The 17,855-nt window shown below is 35.3% G+C and overlaps 1 protein-coding gene across 1 annotated transcript in view; it reads right to left on the reverse strand.

The window, feature by feature from the left end:
* Nucleotides 1-17,855, reverse strand: part of CACNA2D1 (calcium channel, voltage-dependent, alpha 2/delta subunit 1) — a 420,200-nt gene that overhangs the window by 187,428 nt on the left and 214,917 nt on the right. The window contains exon 5 of the mRNA XM_009882926.1: nucleotides 8,252-8,296. Within this exon, the coding sequence (XP_009881228.1) occupies nucleotides 8,252-8,296 (45 nt within the window). The remainder of the gene's footprint in view (nucleotides 1-8,251; nucleotides 8,297-17,855) is intronic.

Raw genomic sequence — 17,855 nt, forward strand, 5'->3', positions numbered from 1 at the left:
ATTTAAAAATAGCTGCAACTTCCACACATGAAGAACAGCAACAACAAAATTAATTCCTGAAGAGACCTGCTGTAAATACAAGGGTTACTTTTGGGCACCTTCTTGAGAACAGGGGGGTACAAATTAATTACTCTCAAGTTATCTAACTACATTTTCCAATCTGTATGAAATATACTTTGCCCACTTAGTCATCACAGATGAGAACGGCCAGGGCAAATTCTTTATGACCCATTTTAACGATTTATTTCAGCAGCAAAGAAATAAAGAACAAAGACAAGATAAAAAGAAACACGACACTTCGTAATTGTGACTGTATCCATTTCACGTAGTTACCCATGATGTTACAATGTCAAACCATATCCGTTGTCTACACGGTGAAAGCAGAGGAAACAAGAGCACCGCACAACTTTAGATGAGGAAGTCAGTTGGCTGCCATCGCTAGGCTGCAATATTGTAAAGGGAAACGAGGGCTTCTGCAGCCTAGCACTTAAGCTCATCCCAAATTATTTGAGACAAATTTCTCCCTGGAAATGCCAATCCTTCACTCTCTATGAAATGCTGAAAAATTAGTAGCTTCAGTTCAGAAAGGAAAGGATGCTTTGAAATCCACCTCTAGCTAAAAACAGATGGTAGAACATTGATGTTGTTATCTGTATGCTGGCATCCAGAGACAGTCAAAGCACCGAGGCAGGACTCCTTTTATATATACAGATACAAGGGAGATTTCTATATATTATCAGAATAAAGTTCAAAAAACATTCCAAAGACAGAGGAGATTCATACCTGCTGGATGACATGGTAAAGTACTTCCCACCCCAGCTTACTCTATACTGTCAAGGCAGATCTTTACATTCAGTCTCAGTTTTGAGCCCAGCAACTGGCAACTGTTGGACTTGCAGAAATCTGGCATCACCCTTTCAGTGTCTATTAAAGTCTCTTTATACCTGTTACCTTTGAGACTTGATCCCTGGAGTCCCCCATCGGCTCTGCCCCAACTCCATGCCGTTCTCCCAGCTGACCATGTTCAGGTGTCATCTCCCCCTCAAGGGCTCTACCTGACCCAACACACAGCTCCAGGGGCACTGGCTTACAGATAAAACCCTCGTTTCTGCTGCCTAGCTACAAAATACATAATACACTATATTTGTTTTTTTAAATAAATCAAATCATTCTACCATTTTTCAATGTATGTTATAAGGAGAAAAGCCAGAAAATTCCTGGGTTCTGCTGGCAAGAGAAAAAATTTCAGCATTTCTTTGATCAAATCTTGAGTAGGTTCAGACTTGATTTCAGGTAAACCTGGGTTAGTTCATTGTCAGACTTCTTTTTACTAAGTTAATTGCAGCTGTAAATGAAAGCCAATTTGGCAACACTTCGTACCATAAATTAGCAGAAAATAAGAGACTTGTGTAAGGGTATAAGCAGAGACTCAATAAAATTCCAATGCCGCTGTCAGCATGTCTCTAAATCTCAGGGTCTCTTCTAGGGAAGACACAGACCTACAAGGAGTGTCCATTCTGTTCTCTGCCTACCTCTGCCCAATATTTACTTTGGCCATACACTCATATTTAAAAAAATAAAAATAAAAAATGTTTGGAGGGTGGAAATTATTTTGTTTTCTAAAAAGTTGGGGGGGGGTAAATTATTTTGTTTTCTAAAAAGCATGGGATGTTTACTTTCCGAAGCAAGTAGAGAAAGATGTCGTGCTTGAAAATATTCTCTCTCCGCTTTCTATTCAGTAGATGGCAAGAGAACAGGTTATAGCTTACCCACATTTCCCAATGGAGATCAGGGGTTTTTGAAAAATACTTACAAAAGAGCAGGCAAAGGATTATTACAATCACTTCCCCTGTTCTCCATCTGACGCATTCCACCTTATATGCCCAGAACTGTGTGTCCTGGTTTGAAGGAGAACAAAACTAATTTTTTTCCAGTAATTTTAATTTTCATTTAAGTCTCTTCTAACTGCTGCACTTTCTGAAATTAACAGTATGTTTTTCAGACAATATCTGCTTTTGGCAGTGGTAAGGTCTGATGTTTATAGCTAATACCAAGGAACAGTTTGCAGAGAGGATCCTGCTTATCCTTATTGCTAAAACAACTTTGATCAGCCAACTCTGTTATGTACCAAGTTAGATGGTCGGAAGTAGAAGAGTGCAAATTTGTTGCACCTGTGGGGAGGAGTGGACAGGACAGGTGACCCAAAACTGACCAACAGGGTATTCCATCCCATTTGCCTCATACTCAGTATAAAAGCTGAGGGATCATGGGTCAAACTCTCCTTCAATGGATGGTGTTTGAGGAGGACTCTATCCATTCTTCTGCTTCTGCCCCTGATCTATGTGCTCCTGAATCTGGTTCCTGTCTGCCGCTGAGTCTAGTCTGAGGTTTTCCTAGTGCTGGCCAACGATGTGAATGTCATCCTGGGAACTCAATATTGGTTTTGTATATATTTTATTATTTTCATATTAATATTATTATTTTTATTGTTAATATTTCATTAAAATTGTTTTAGATTTTTTTCTAAACCATAAGTCTCTCTCCCTTATTATCCCTTTCCCTTCTGGGAAGGGAGAGAGATACTATTGTTCATTTAGTGGCTAGTAGAGCACAAACATTGACATTGTGGTATGTTAAAACCCACCAGGAATTTTTTGAAATTATGTTTACATTCACACCTTATCATCCTTTCTTAGTTTTACAACAGTTTTCAATTTGATCTAGATATGTATTTTTTCATCATTATTATTTTTAAAAACTTGATAGCTGCATTAATGCTGCAGTTTTAAACTCAAAGAGAGCTAATGTTTCACATACTATTCCAAAATAACAGGGCATCACTGAGTTAGGAATACTATCTAAACCACGTGGCAAAGGTAGCTCATCAATTTTAAAAGATTTATCCCTGCAAATTTTATAAAGGAATAAAAATCTGGATTTCATATTTAAAACAGCCATAGGTATGTTCCAGATCACTTCTCTTTAGTGGAACCCACACACTGACCCTCCTCACAGAGTGAATGCACACTTTGTGCAGGTACCTACTCTCAAAAGGGGCTTATAATTCTGGAGCCTTCACTTTTTTTCAGTAAAAACAAACAAAAAAAGTGCTACTATGTCTTAATACATGATCAATAACTGCACAAGAAGTACTGCTCTGTTAGTCATGACTGCAATCCAACATGGGACTGTAGGAAGGAAGTCTCCAGTAAATCACTTTGGCTAACGAGGGACACAGCTCTTGCCAGGAGATGCAACTGGCTGCTCCCAATTAAAGCCTAATGAGGAAGACCTGCAGAGAAGTTGCAAACTTCCAGTGAGGTGTGGCTGGTTTTATGCTAAACAAACATTATTTTTTTGTTTGTTTATTTGTATTACTTAGTCCTTTCAGTTAAAATGTGGAAAAAAATCAATTTTCTTTTCCTTAGGCTGTTGTAGCATGGGCAGGAAGAAGTTTATAAAACCACAACAAGAAATTACACTACAAAAAGTAGAAAAGGAGCAAGATGCAAAGAGGAGATGAGAGAAATATTAAGGAAGGAATCAAGAAAAAAAGAAAACTAAGCAATCGAGCAATTCAGTGCACAGTGGAGAAGTGGATTAGCTGAATATATGGAAAAAGAAAAATTAGATTTAGAAAGGATATATAAAGAAGATGTGGAATCACTAGAAATAAAATGGAGACCAGTAAAAAAAAGAGGAAAGAACTGAACAGTGAAGCAAAGATGACTATAAATAGGATGGGGTACCAAGGACAAGAGAAGAAAACAAGCAAAGCAATATTAAAACTTATGGGAAAGGGCATCTTAATGTGGTACCACCCAATTGTGCAATAAAAGTAGTGCAGCATTTGTCCGGAGTCCTAAGACAGAAGCAGTTGACACCTGCAAATTAAAGTGCGTGACACAGACTGCAATATATCAACCGGAAAGGGTTCTAGGGAATAAGACAGTGAATGAAAACCTGAGACCTGTATTAAATTACAAGTTTGGCCATTATCTTCCTATGAGATATGAAAAATGGGAATATAATACCTCCTACCTTGTTGTGAGGATAAAACTCATTAATTATCATGAAGTGCTCACACATTACAGTGCTGTGGGGGAAATAAGCAGGTAGAATCTAATTGCTGTTGTAGGATAAAGAGTACAGAAGGTATATTACTGATTGATGGACTAAGGGGTTACAAATTGATTGTTTTATCTGAGAGACTGAGAAATTCAAAGGCCAAAGAATGATTGGTCTTCTCATGTTGTTTTTTGGTTTTTCGTTGGGTTTTTTTTTTTTAAAGTCCAAGCAAACACAGTCATTAGATTCAAAAAGGCCCATTGGAACAGCAGATGAAAAATAAGAAAGAAGGGTTTTCTGAATGCGGTACATGAAGAGAAAGAAGGAAAGCAAACTAGTGTGCAGCATGCAGAAAAAATACACAGAATTTAAGTTAGAGTACTGTTCTTCTGCTAAAGCTATGATTTTAAAAGGATGGGTGGAGATAAATAAAGACTGGTAGGCAGGATGTGTGAGATTAATTTCTTCTAATTCTTCAACATCTAAAAGTTAAAATCTAAAAGTGTCCATTATAGGAAGCTCATCAACAGAGAGAAACACACAGCCAGAAGTGATTCAGCTGACCTTAGACACTTATCTCAGAATAAACTGAGCAGCTCTCCAGAGGTATCCACTGTGACTGGCTTAGATATCTAATTTTAATAAATAAATTTCAGCTACTAATTATTCCTACAGATACTGAAAGAGAACTATATCATATCATATCCTGTGATAAAATGAAAGCTCACAGCATGGAAGAGAAAAAAAAAATGAACTTGTTAGACACAGCAAAGAATGGATGGCAAAAGCACTTTCACTAGCCAGTGCTTTAGAGATGTTTCTATTAAAATCTCTCTCTGAAAAAAAAAAAAAAATGTCACTTAAGTGACAGTTATTTTCACACTCAAGGTGTTTTATCAAAAATTATTTAACTGATTCTTATCACCTTAATGAGATAGAAATCATAAGTAAGAATACCTACAACTTTCTGTTCTCAACAAAGTGCTACAATTAGAATACAAATTTTTCTTGGATCCCTAATCTGCATTTATCTAATCAGCCTCAATTTTACTGAAAAAGGAAAAGAATTCCTAAATTTTAGGCTTTTTTTTAAGAAATGTTTGCATTAAAATTTTAACAGTGAAAAACTCAGGACACACGGAAGAGACATTTTTTAGGAGGTACATGCTACTCGTTCCTGAAATACTGGCCTTTTAAAGGGATCCAAATCTGCTTGTATAAATTAGATTTTTAAAATAAATATTATTTTTCTATAATATAAATTTGATTTATTTTGTTTATTAAGAATTATTATTGTTATTGTAGCTGAAGAAGGATAATTTTATCATCATTATGAAATATTCACCTTTTCTAAATAGCAGCAATCATAGATCCATAGAATCATTTAGGTTGGAAAAGACCTTTAAGATCAAGTCCAACCATTAACAGAGCAGTGCCAAGTCCACCACTAAACCATGTCCCCAAGGACCACGTCTACCCGTCTTTCAGGGTATGGTCTCAGGGATGGTGACTCAACCACTTCTCTGAGCAGCCTATTCCAATGTTCAACAAACCATTTGGTAAATAATTTTTTCCTAATATCCAATCTAAACCTCCCCTGGCACAACTTGAGGCCATTTCCTCTTGTCCTATCACTTGTTACTTGGGAGAAGAGACTGACCCCCACCTCACTACAACCTCCTTTCAGGTAGCTGTAGAGAGTCATAAGGTCTCCTCTCAGCATCCTTCTCTCCAGGATAAACAACCCCAGTTCCCTCAGCCGCTCCTCATAAGACTTGTGGTCCAGACACCTCAGAAGCTTTGTTGCCTTTCTTTGGATGTGAAGAAACAGAATTTGAGTATGTTTCTCCAGGATGAAGAAACCCAGCCCTTAGCAGATATGCTGAACCAACAAGGTAACAGTGGCTGAGATACCTAAGATTGCCACTCTTCGTGGTGTAGTTAGACCTCATGGGGAACTTTTTAATGGTACCTCCTTAAGTCAAAACATTTGTTCTGATCACCTGGCCAAAAAGCTTAAATGACTGACAGAAAGCACATGCTTTCAAACAACAAGAGCTTGTAAATACTTTACTTTCTTAGTATCTTTCCCCTTCAAGTTTTCTAAACTTAGAATTAAAAGCAAAACAAAACAAAATAAAAAAAGGTTTTTTTTTTTCCTTCTCCCTCTTTAACCCTCCTTAACTCCCTCTTTGGGGACTGTTATGAAGGAATGAAAAATAACTATCTCAACACATAGAGCCCTGTAAACATGCTGGCAACTCAAACTGAACCACAGTCTTAATGCTATGTTTTTGTATTTTATGAAGTCCATATAATACATATGTCCAAAACATTTTACCTCACTAGGCAAAAACACCCATGCAAAAGTTATAGTGATGTTCAGTTTAAATTCTGCTCCTTTTGTTCATACATACCAGACTTTGGTAACTGCTATTTAGCTGCGCAACCTGCCTGATTTTTTTCTCAACAGAAAAAGTGAGGAATTCTGCCAATCAGGTTTGGAGGGACAATAATTAAAAGTAAACAGGCTGAAACAACACTAGCTTGTGTGCTAAAAAAAAAAATAAAAAAAATCATTTGGTGCGATAAAAGACAGAAAAGGTGGGGAAGTCTCCAGTCCTAGAAATTAAAACTTTTCAGTGTGATTCAAATAATTTCAAAGTAATAACTTATGCTGGTGTTGAGTTTTGGTATTGTACTCTGTGCTGCTGATTCCACCTTACAGCATTACTTGTTTCTTGACAGACAGGCCCTGACTCACAAGAACTATTCTTAACTCAATAGTAAAGGCTATTATAAACTTCATTCCAAGAGTTTAAAAAGGCAGAAATAAAACTGTCACAGAAATAAATAAATTTGAAAAGACATCTAGTGCAAAAAACCCTCTTTTTTTCCAAGGAAAAAAATCCTGAGGAAAGTCAAAGAAAATGAGAGTAAACTCTGGAACAGTATTTCCTTTGGTGCCTTACCTGCCCAGTCTGGATTCATGTTGTAGTAGTCACCTCAAGACACTTCCCAATACTATTTAATCATAACAGATAAGGCAGGCTCTTTTACTTCACACCGTAACCTACCATCACTGCATGGTACATTCAGCTTCAGAATCCAATGTTTAAGTTTTGTAGTCCTGTTTGAAGTGACTATCACCTGCAGTTCCGGTGACTTTAATCGGAACAGACCAATATCTTTCAAATTTAGGTTAGTTGTAATGAATTTTACTTAAAGCATGCAAATTTTAAAACTCAGGACAGTAGACTTGTTTGCTGTATCTGAATTCCACTACTCGTGACTCTACATAAGCATATCAAATAGTTCTGCTTGACATGATCTATGTACCTTCCTTAATTGCCTTACAGCAGAAGCATCAATTACAATAGTGATGCCATCAATCTCTAAAGAATACTTGATTAAAAAGTGCAAATGAAGCATGCTGGCAATTCTGATTAATACATTTACAACATTTTTTCTATGGTTTTATAAATTAAATCTATAATGAAGACAAGCAGTTGCATCATCTTAAGTGAAGGTGAGGATAACTTGTCTTCTCCCCAGAAGACAGTAAGATTTTTAATAGTTAAAGGCCAATAGAAAATTTCAAACCACTTAAAGTAAGAGTTTTAGTAGAACCAGGAATTGAAACACCATACATTTTCTCTAAAACATGGGACTGGATTTTCAATTTCCCCAAAGCTTATTATAGTCATATGAGTGATCACAAAGTGCATGAAAGTAGTTATGCAGTAACATTTTACATCTGCTTTCCCCTTGTGAAAAATTTCCTATGAAGAATACAGAATAGTATGAGCTTGGAAAAGAGGGCCAGAAAATGCTTCCTTCAGAGTAAAGTAAATTATTTACATTTATCATTTTGATTCTCCAGTCCTATAATTATGATTTTATTACATTTCAAAAAGTGAATGATACTGCTATCAGGATCTTTTTCTCCCAGCACGTTCCCTGCCTGACCAATAACTCAGACTGTATGAGGCAAGACGGACTTTGAGAGTTAGAACATAAAATATGATCTAACTCTTGAGGAAACTTTTGAATATTTCTGAGTTTCTTGGTTTCTTGCTTCTGCAAAATATTTAAATGCTAGTCTTACAGTTTCATTATTGTTTGCCATCCTTTTATTTTCTGAGATTATAGTCAATGAATCAAAAAGAACCATTTTACTTACATCGTTCTGATCATCTTTTGCATTGTAATAGATTATATCATTATTCTGTAAGAGAAAAAAAAGTAATTTTGTTAGTTTAAAAGTAGAGCATAAAGTTTACAAGCAATAATTTGCACTAAAATGTGTTTTAAAATAAACCTGCATTTCTTTATGTATTCTCTTTGAAATATGACAGAATCAGACCTTTGCTTGCTCTCTGTTCATGTATTTTTTCCCATGCTCCTGTTTAACTCCATTCATTTAATGCTTCTTCCCTGGTAAGCTACATAAGTCACTCAAAAAGCCAGCTAGAAAAGTACAGACAACGTTGGGCAAAATCCAGAGTTGATAAAAGACTTCTGTAAGCCGTTTCTTTTACAGACATGCACTGATTACACTATGCAATTAAGTGATTTATGCACCATGACTTCTAACAGGCAATAGATACGACAACGCAGGGGCATTGCTGAGTGGGTTAAGTACTCGTTGCACACACATTTATTGTTTTATTCAACTCCCACTGTGAAAATAAAATGTGGGAAAGTACATCACAGGAGATTCTGGCTGTTGTGGCATAGCGTGGATCCTGGCAACTCTGTGGAAATACTGTACCGTGTAATTCAAGCAAAACAATGAAGGAGAAGATTACTGGTTTCCATTGCAAAATCAGTCAGAAACTGCGTTCAGTGTAATGACTACAGCAGCTTGAAAATTGCGGTATTTCCCATGGAATATGTTTTTGTTTTCTCTTGAAATATTTCTGACCCATTTAAAAGCCTTAAAGATTTAGGCTCACTGTAATAACTTTCCACTAAATATAAATAATATACAGCAATATAATTGCTGTAATGTGCCCTATATTTGCCTTTATACCTTTTTGAATGAAAGTAATTACACGCATTTCTGTATGAAACACATATAAATGTATATAGCATTTTTTAGAATTCCCATTATAGATTGCGAATAAATAATGAAACGGAGAAGTTACTATTCCTCATGTCCAGCATTTTATGTAAAATAAGCAATTGCTGCTAACCTCTAAAATTAATCTTAATTTATATTTTCAGTTCTATTTATGGTAATCCCTTTGGATTTATGTATTAAAAAGTTCACCACAAAAATATTTTTTCTTTTATAAATACCAACAGGAAAGAATGATTTCAGTAATCACTTTTCAAGTAGGTAAACCAATGACAATTATTACCTGCACTAAAAAAATACCATGACATGCGTTACAAGGTAACGCAGTTCACTTTTACAAACCATCGTTTTCCTCACTTCATAAATAATGACATTGTTCATTCTCCTTTATGCTCTTTTTGAGATCCAAACATGAAATATATTATAGATGAGCTAAATGCCATTCTGAGGTAAATGTTATTAACGCTAACTCATTTTCTTTGCTTTTACCTTAAAAGGCAGTTTTCCACTTTTCCATCAAGAAACTCTTCTACCACAGTTTGGTCAGTTTTGTATCAATATCTGGGTAGCTAAGCCAGACCACAGTACGTTACAGATATAAAAGGATATTCCTTTCATCATTAAAGACCAAAGCTAATTGCTTATTCACTTGACTGTTGTAAAGAAAGGATCATGTAATGCTTGTGGAAGCCTTCAAGAAAGTTGGAAGAGGCAAAAGATTCAATTTTCTTTGGAACCTCTTTACTTTGTACATGGTAGTGTACAAAATAACTGTTCTGTAAACAATTTGATCTGTTCAAAAAGCCAAGTAATTCTTTAGCAGGCAACATTTAAAACTGCAAAGGGTCCAACTCTGAGTGGTACTAGCTGGAAATGTTAGCACAAGTGTTTTCACCACAAGAGGATCTGTTTAATTTAAAAAAAAATAAAAAATGTTTCACTTCAGAAGATAGGGACGAGAATAGTCCTCTCACTACACCTCCTTGTGTTGTGTTGTGTTGTGTTATGTTATAGAAGTTCCCCTGCAATCTCTTCCCGGAAGCTTTTGTTCAGGAAAAATGAGACCAGGAGAAGTAATACAGACATCCTTATGTGCGTATAATATATATATTATTTTTGTTTAGTGGTTTCATTTTAAAAAGGTACATTTTCACAAAAGCGCAATTCTTTTAGGTCTTCTCTTGTATTGTCTCTCATCAAGCTACCAGTTTATTTCGCCACCCCATTCCCATTGCTTAAGTTCACCATAAAAGTATAACTTCTCACAGTCTGATGTAATGAGTAGGGGGTTGTTAACTTTAATTAACAAGTTTTAACATTGTACTCTGCACATACAATTCCATTTATCTACTCAAGCAAAACAATTATTTATTGTCACAATTGTATTTTTCCCTTTCTTTTATATTTTTGTTTATTTGTTTAAACTGATCAAAGCCCGCATACCTATCTACTTCTGCTGGACTAAACAGTGTTTCTTAAATCACCTATTAAAGAATCATGTTTCAGAAACATGATACTTTTACAAGTTAATTAAAATAACACCCCCAGAACAAATTAGATTTTTTTTTTTTTTAATGCTATACATATCTTGTAGTTCATTACCCTGCCTGGAGATATTACCTATATAATGCATAAATTAACACTGACATTGGTCATATCTCACTAGTCTTAATATAGAAAATATGAGATACTCAGTTCTACAACATGCTGAATGCTGTGCAGTTCGCAAATTAGATTCATGGATCAGTTATATCTTTAGAGGACAATTTTTCATAATTTAACCACTTCTAGCTGACAAGAACAAATTGTTTTGTTGCTGGTTCAAAAGCAAGTAGTTCAGTTATTTATTAACTTCTTGACACAAAGAATTTGAATCTTCTCACTGTTATACACTTCTGCCACCAAGTAATACTGCACACTTAGTCAACAGGCCTAAAATACAACTTAAATATCCTACATTTATTTTTTTTCTTTATCCAGTAATGTTATGACAGAGAGAGGTGCATACTCGCTGTTACTTCTGTTCATGAATGAAAGGATTTATTAAGACAGTCCTGAACCTAAATTCATGGAAGAATTACTTTAGGAGACCATATGCATAAATTAGAAACTTTAGTATAGTATAGTGATCATACCAGTTTACAAAATTCATACAGTTGGAAAACTGAAGGGTAGTTTTAACCATAATTAATTCCCCTTACAGAGCAAACAGTTTCAGTATCTGACAAGGATATGCAAAGCATACAAAAATTACATTAAGGAACAGTCCATGAATGTCTTATTTGTGACTCTCACTATTTTCTTCTATTCTATCCTAATAATCTTTTTTCTTCCCCACTTCCATTGATATTATTATCTGCTGAAGTTAGATTGTTCCATTGTCTTTATATTGCTTTTCATTTCAACAGTACTTTGTTTCCTAGCTTTGGGCATAAAATAATTCCAGTGGGAAACACTACGTATTGGTTAGTATTAATGAATTCCTAAGTTTCATCACACAGAATTCAAAGTTTCTGGTCTCTACAGTCTCTATGCCTAGAGATTTGAAGAAACACACAGATTCATCAAATAGAAGAAAAGCATGGGAAAATACAATCCTTCAGAACATCTGCAGATGACATTTGAATTCGCACCAACACTAACTCACACTCAGTTTGATTCTCCACGTAGCAAGTTTACAGACACAGTCTATTGATTCGACCCGTCAAATGGTTAATCTCAACTCAGGATTACGTGAATGGAGCTGAAGTTTGCTTCTTATTACAGGAAATATTATTTTCTTTCAATCAAATTCTTTCAAGAACAACACAAAGGGATCACATTGGAACAAGGCATATCCGACACTACAGATAGATTACAATTTACTATACGTTATTATCTATGTTATTTTGTTGGTAAAAGCTATACATCCACCTTTACCAAGTGCCAAATATGAAAGCTCCTTGTCTTCACTGCCACATAATGGCTTCTGTAGGAAAACCTGCTCTGTAAATCCTGTGCTAGAATTCCAAGAACCGCCCATTAAATATGGACCCCATCAACTGGTCAAACCTCTTTTTCAGTGGAAACATTGTACATGTGATTTTTGAAGTATCTGCCTTTCCAAAAGAGATGTTTGCATTTCATTCATGAAAGAAAACAAACAAACAAACAAAACCCCTGGAAATCTGAAGATTTTCAACAAAGATCTAATATTATCTATTCAGAAACGTTGCTTCCATGGAAGCCGTGATTAAGAGTCCTGAAGCCCTCAGGTCTGTATGTGAGGCTTCCTAGAGGATCTGCCAAACTTAGATCCTGTGATGTAGCCCAAAATGGGGTTAGGGAAGCAGGGGAGATTGAAGTCTTAAAATCAATTCTAGAACTTTGTGAGACACTATAATGGACTACCTGAAAATAAATAATTGTTAAAAAAAAAAAAAAAAAAAAAAAAGGAGGAGGGGGAGAAACCAGTTTTAAAGGGCTTTTCATGTAGTAAAAAATTAATGCAATGTGTCAATTTAGACAGGCATCACAATTACCCTTTTTTCCTAAAAGCAGCAGTTCTGAAACAATTGTAGGTAAAATGTAGAACCAAAAAAAAACCCAGTTTCTGTGACTTTATTTGCTGCAGAGATGCTAGAAGGTCATGAACTCCCTCAGAAAAGAAAACAGAAGAGTTCTTGTTAAATGTCTCTGGACTTCAAATATTTTCTTCAATGAACCACTGGAGGCAAACCTAAAATTACTCTTATATTATATTGGAAATATATATTACTGCATAATTATTAGTCCATGTTTTATAATCTAAAATTAAGGTCAAATATAATTATTTGAAATTTGTTTTAAAACAGCATACTTCCTGTATCTTTTATACAAAATTTGCTAAAACAACCAAAAAGAGGCAACGTATAAAAAGCTCCTTTATATTGCAGTTCAGCTGATAGTAGTCATATCTATGAGGATTCTTTTGTTATGCTAGTAATGAGGTAGAATAAGAAATGAAAAAAACAATAAAACACCCCCAAAATATTACAAATATGTGTCTGATTTTGACTGTTCAGTTTAAAAATAAGTTCTTAGAATTACAGATACAAATTTGGAGAACGTTTCTAAAATCATATTAGTCCCTCACGCTTTAAAAAGACAGAGAACACTAGTGAAAGAACTGGGAGTCCTGTTGCTCAGCATGCAGCAATAAAAAATACTAATGATACTGATTTATTTCATCTTTCATACACATACTGGAGGAAATTAGTGTAAATGCTTGTAAATGCTTAATTAAGTGTTGGTAAAATCCATCTGCTTTGATTTTAAACAATATTTTCTTGTATCCCCTTGGATAAAGATGTATTAAAAAAAGGTCACTCTAATACCTTTAGGGTAATTAAGATTTAAACCCAACTAATAAATCCTATAACAAATAAGCCAGGTAGTTTTAGGCTAATCCCTTGTATAGTCTGACATGCAGTTTAAGGCACAATTAGATACTTCAGAAAAGAAAGCTAAATATGGCCTACCACAAATGAAAAATTTTATCTGTTTCCAAAGAAAATACTTTAGGGAATAAAAACCTGCAAATAGGGGAAAAAAAAAAAAAAAAAAAAGGAAAGAATACTAACTACTACGACCTCTTTTGTTATAGCTTTCTAATTATGCATAAGTGAAATGGCACAGGCAAAGTAAGTAAAAACTTTTTTTCCCTTCCATATCTATGAGTAGAAATACTGATTTACCTCCTGCCTTTAAAGTAAACACAAAGTCCAGCAATATAGTAAATTAGTTGCAACTATTATGTCTGACCATGGGTTGCAAGAAATGGGTTAGAAAGTGCATTTAAAACAGGATCTTGAAAAAGGACTTAGAAACAAGACCTTTTAAAAATCAAACTATTTTTCATTAAAAAATCACAAATATCAAACGGTTCAATAACAATCCAGTCTAGAAATATTTCCCCATATTACCTATCATATGGGCAAATGAGTCACTTGGGTTAGACATTTTTCTCCAAAATATAATTTGATTAAAGAACTACCTTCTCAGAATATTGCATTTCATATACTAATTAAAAATTGCCAGGTCTGACCTATAATTTATGATAAGCCTTTTTCATTGGATTTGTGTAAAGGCCTTTTCTCAAGATTCTACTGAGGCTAATAATTGGAATGAAAAGATGAAGATAAAGATTGCAGGAAATAATATAAAGGAGGATTGAAGGTGCTGCATATCCTTTGTCATAGAACACACTTTTTAAAAAAAGATGAGAAAGTTCTATTTATTTAGCATTCATTTACAACTGATACCTTCACTGAAATTATCCATCTGGAAACCATCAAATTTATAGAAATGTTTCATACGATGGTCACTCGTCCATTCACAGATGCATCGGAGTAATAAATAAAATGAGTAATTTGTTAATCATCTGTATGCTAGACAGGGGGACTAAAACATACAGACCTTACAAAAACAGATAATATATCAGATAAGAGTAATGTACAGATACAGATTCCAGATAAAAATACACTATATGAAAAATGCACTTTCAAGCCCTTGACATTGATTCTGAGGGATTAGATCTAAGGCCAGATACAAAGATTGCAGTGCTGATGTTGGACAGAATTTAGGCATCTGAGCTGAAAAACGACGTCTAAACTTGGAAGAATCTAAAGTTCTGGAAGTACCTGAGTTTCCAGCATTAAGGTATCTTAATATCCTATTTCTATATGGACCTTTGAAGAACCTCAGGCTTCACATCTCTGAGAAGTCTAGAACCTACTTTCCACTTTCACAGAGTCAGGACCTTTAAACTGAAGCCTCTCACCTCTGTAACTTGAGGTACTTTCTGTCATCTAATACATCTTTCTTTTCAATATGTAATAAACAATGACAGACAATTACATTACATCAGTTAAGTCATAATTAACAAATGGAATGGACACTTGCTCTGCTCTCACCTTCTCTTCCCCTTGCCTTGCTTTCTCCTGGCCATATGAATAGTATAGTTACAGGGCTTTCCTATTTAGAAAAAATACTATGAACAGTATTCTGAACTCCAAATTTTTACTGCATTAGAGCATACCATAATGCAAAACCAATGTTTGCTTCCTCACATTGACTGGTGACATATTTTTGAAATATATTTGATGTGAATGGTCCGGCTAAAACTCAGACATATACAAAGAAAATAAAACTGTGAAAAAGTCAAACCTGAAATTTTTGTGAAGAAATACATTAAGATACCATGTATTTAAATGATGTAAAAAATATTTAAATGCATATTCTATATACTGCGGTTGAAAGGTAAGTTATTTTGCCAAATCACAGTATTTTTAATGGTTTAAGGCACGCACAATAAGAACATACTTGTAACAATAAATATGTGTTAAAAATGGGGGATCATAGATTATGCTACTACAGCTTCTGAATACTTATGGCTCACAGGAACATCATGACCTTGCCTTGATCCAGAGCCAAGTACAATAAGCCATGGCCAAGGGTACAAGGCTGAGTGTGGTAAGCTATGGCACACACTGCAGCGCAAAGAAGGAGTGAGTGTAATGAGCCTTGGACTGTTACACAGTGCATCAGTGATTGACAACAGCTGAGATGCTGGAAAAATGCTATAGCATCATGGAGAGATTTTACTAGCATCCTGTGACACCTGCCTATAAAACCCTCAGTGACAGAGACTGCAGGGAAACGTTGCCACGTGGATGTCTGACATGCCAGGAAAGCCAACCATCCAGGTGGAACCAGCCTGCGTCAGTGCCAAGCCACAGAGCCCACAGCTGAGACTGGACAGAGCAAACCTCCCACATACCCCAGGCTGGGCTCTGCCGACTCACTGCACCGTGACCGGGGCAGGTCTCACCTGTCTCTGTGCACAGGGAGTGTGTGTGTGTGTGTGTGTGTGTGTGTGCAAGGGCTGCACTGCCATAGCCCATCCTTCACTTGGGCCACTTCACGACATGAGCTTTGCAGTGTCGTGTTGTCTCACGTTCCTTTTCTCACCGTGAAAATATACAATTACATGCTGATTTTACCACACTTGATTTAATTTGTTTTGTGCAAATTATAATTAAGAAAGCTGAGTAAGAAGTTGGTTTTTATATCACATTCAAAACCTTGGAGAAAACCCTGTTACTTTATTAGAGGTTACTACAAGTAGGCTCTTTTTTAATTTTTTTAAAAGAAAAAGTGGTTGGATATGTCAGGTTAAATGTAATACAGCCTCCAAGGTGATGAGAAACACGTTAAACAAATACAGACATGTATCAGAATATACAGATCTGTCTGGTCTTCTGAAATAATACAACATACTCCATGAATAATTTCTTTCTAAAGACATCCTATAGCTCAATGGCCTGCGATCAGAAGTCAATCTCTGTTGGACATGCAGATAATTGGTAATATAATGATGGAATTTTGTTAATTTGCCTACTGATAAAAATAGTTTTATCTTTATGAATTGTTTTTAACATTGGGGATTTTTTTTTAAATTATTTTTTAGTGCAACTGGTAGACTAAACAAATCAAATGTGGAACCAATTAAGTAATTTTTAATTGCTAAATATCAAAGGCCAAATTCTTTATGCAGAAATGAACAATTAGTGACTGAAAATTTAATGATGCAAAACCACATTGGTATAGTAGATTGTATCACAGAATGACTGTCATTTCAGTTAGTCAGACAGAATTTCTTTTTGAGGTTAACATTCTGACCTACAGTAAAACCACAAGCATCACTATGCGAGAGTAACTGCAAACATTAAGCATGCACTGCACTACAGCCACAGTTCAGCACATCATAGTGACTGTATATGGGGACAGATGCTAAAAGCACAGAGTTTTACACTTTTAGCCTTTCAGAACTCTGCTGCAGCACTCCTGCAATGGAAGACTTTTTTCTTGTTAAGTTCATCAGTGACCTTCATATTGGTACAACATTTGGTGAATGGGAACATGTATGTACCCAAAAATGGAAAGATAACTGTCTAGCTGGCAGGGACTAGCAGTGTGTTCAACCTGACCAAGACTAATTCAAATGGAACATTTTCTTTGTTCCTAAGAACAGAATTGTTGCAGAGCACCTTTCTCTTCCTAGTAAATACTAGATGGGTTAATATAATATTCTCTGTACATAAGAATATCAAATTATCTCTCCCCAGTTGGCTATACAACCTTTTGCCTTCTCTTACTGCTCACTTTCGTGGTGAACTTAAACCCTGATACAACAGGTATTGACAGTGACAGGTTACTGAACAGAACTGTACTTTAAATAAACCTAAATGTCTTAGGCAATAAATTAAACATTTCCATAAATAATTGTTTTTTTCACTTTTTCAGAGAAGAGGTAAGTTTAGTAAGTTAAACACCTGAAGTCTACAATAATTTAGGAAGATGGATGAAGGCATCCCTTGGCAGCAGGACTTAAGATTCAAAGCCCTTAGATTTTATTTATTTATTTATTTTCAGCTGACCAAAGTGAGGAAATTTGCCTATATTGAGTAGATGAGAAATCTGTCATTTCTGAAAATTGAATTTCCCCCGTGGACATTAATAGGAGAGGAGAAAAAGGAACAGGCTTTGTATTGCTTTCCTGGCAGTCTGCAATCTGTGGGATTTACAATTCTGTAAAACAGCACAAAAATGTCTATAGGAATTGGCAAAGCTTCAGCTCCAAACCTCTTCACGCTGAGGATTCAGAGACCCAGTGGCAGGATCC

The sequence above is a fragment of the Charadrius vociferus genome, unplaced genomic scaffold, assembly GCF_000708025.1.
Source record: "Charadrius vociferus isolate BGI_N301 unplaced genomic scaffold, ASM70802v2 scaffold32, whole genome shotgun sequence".
Classification (NCBI taxonomy): domain Eukaryota; kingdom Metazoa; phylum Chordata; class Aves; order Charadriiformes; family Charadriidae; genus Charadrius; species Charadrius vociferus.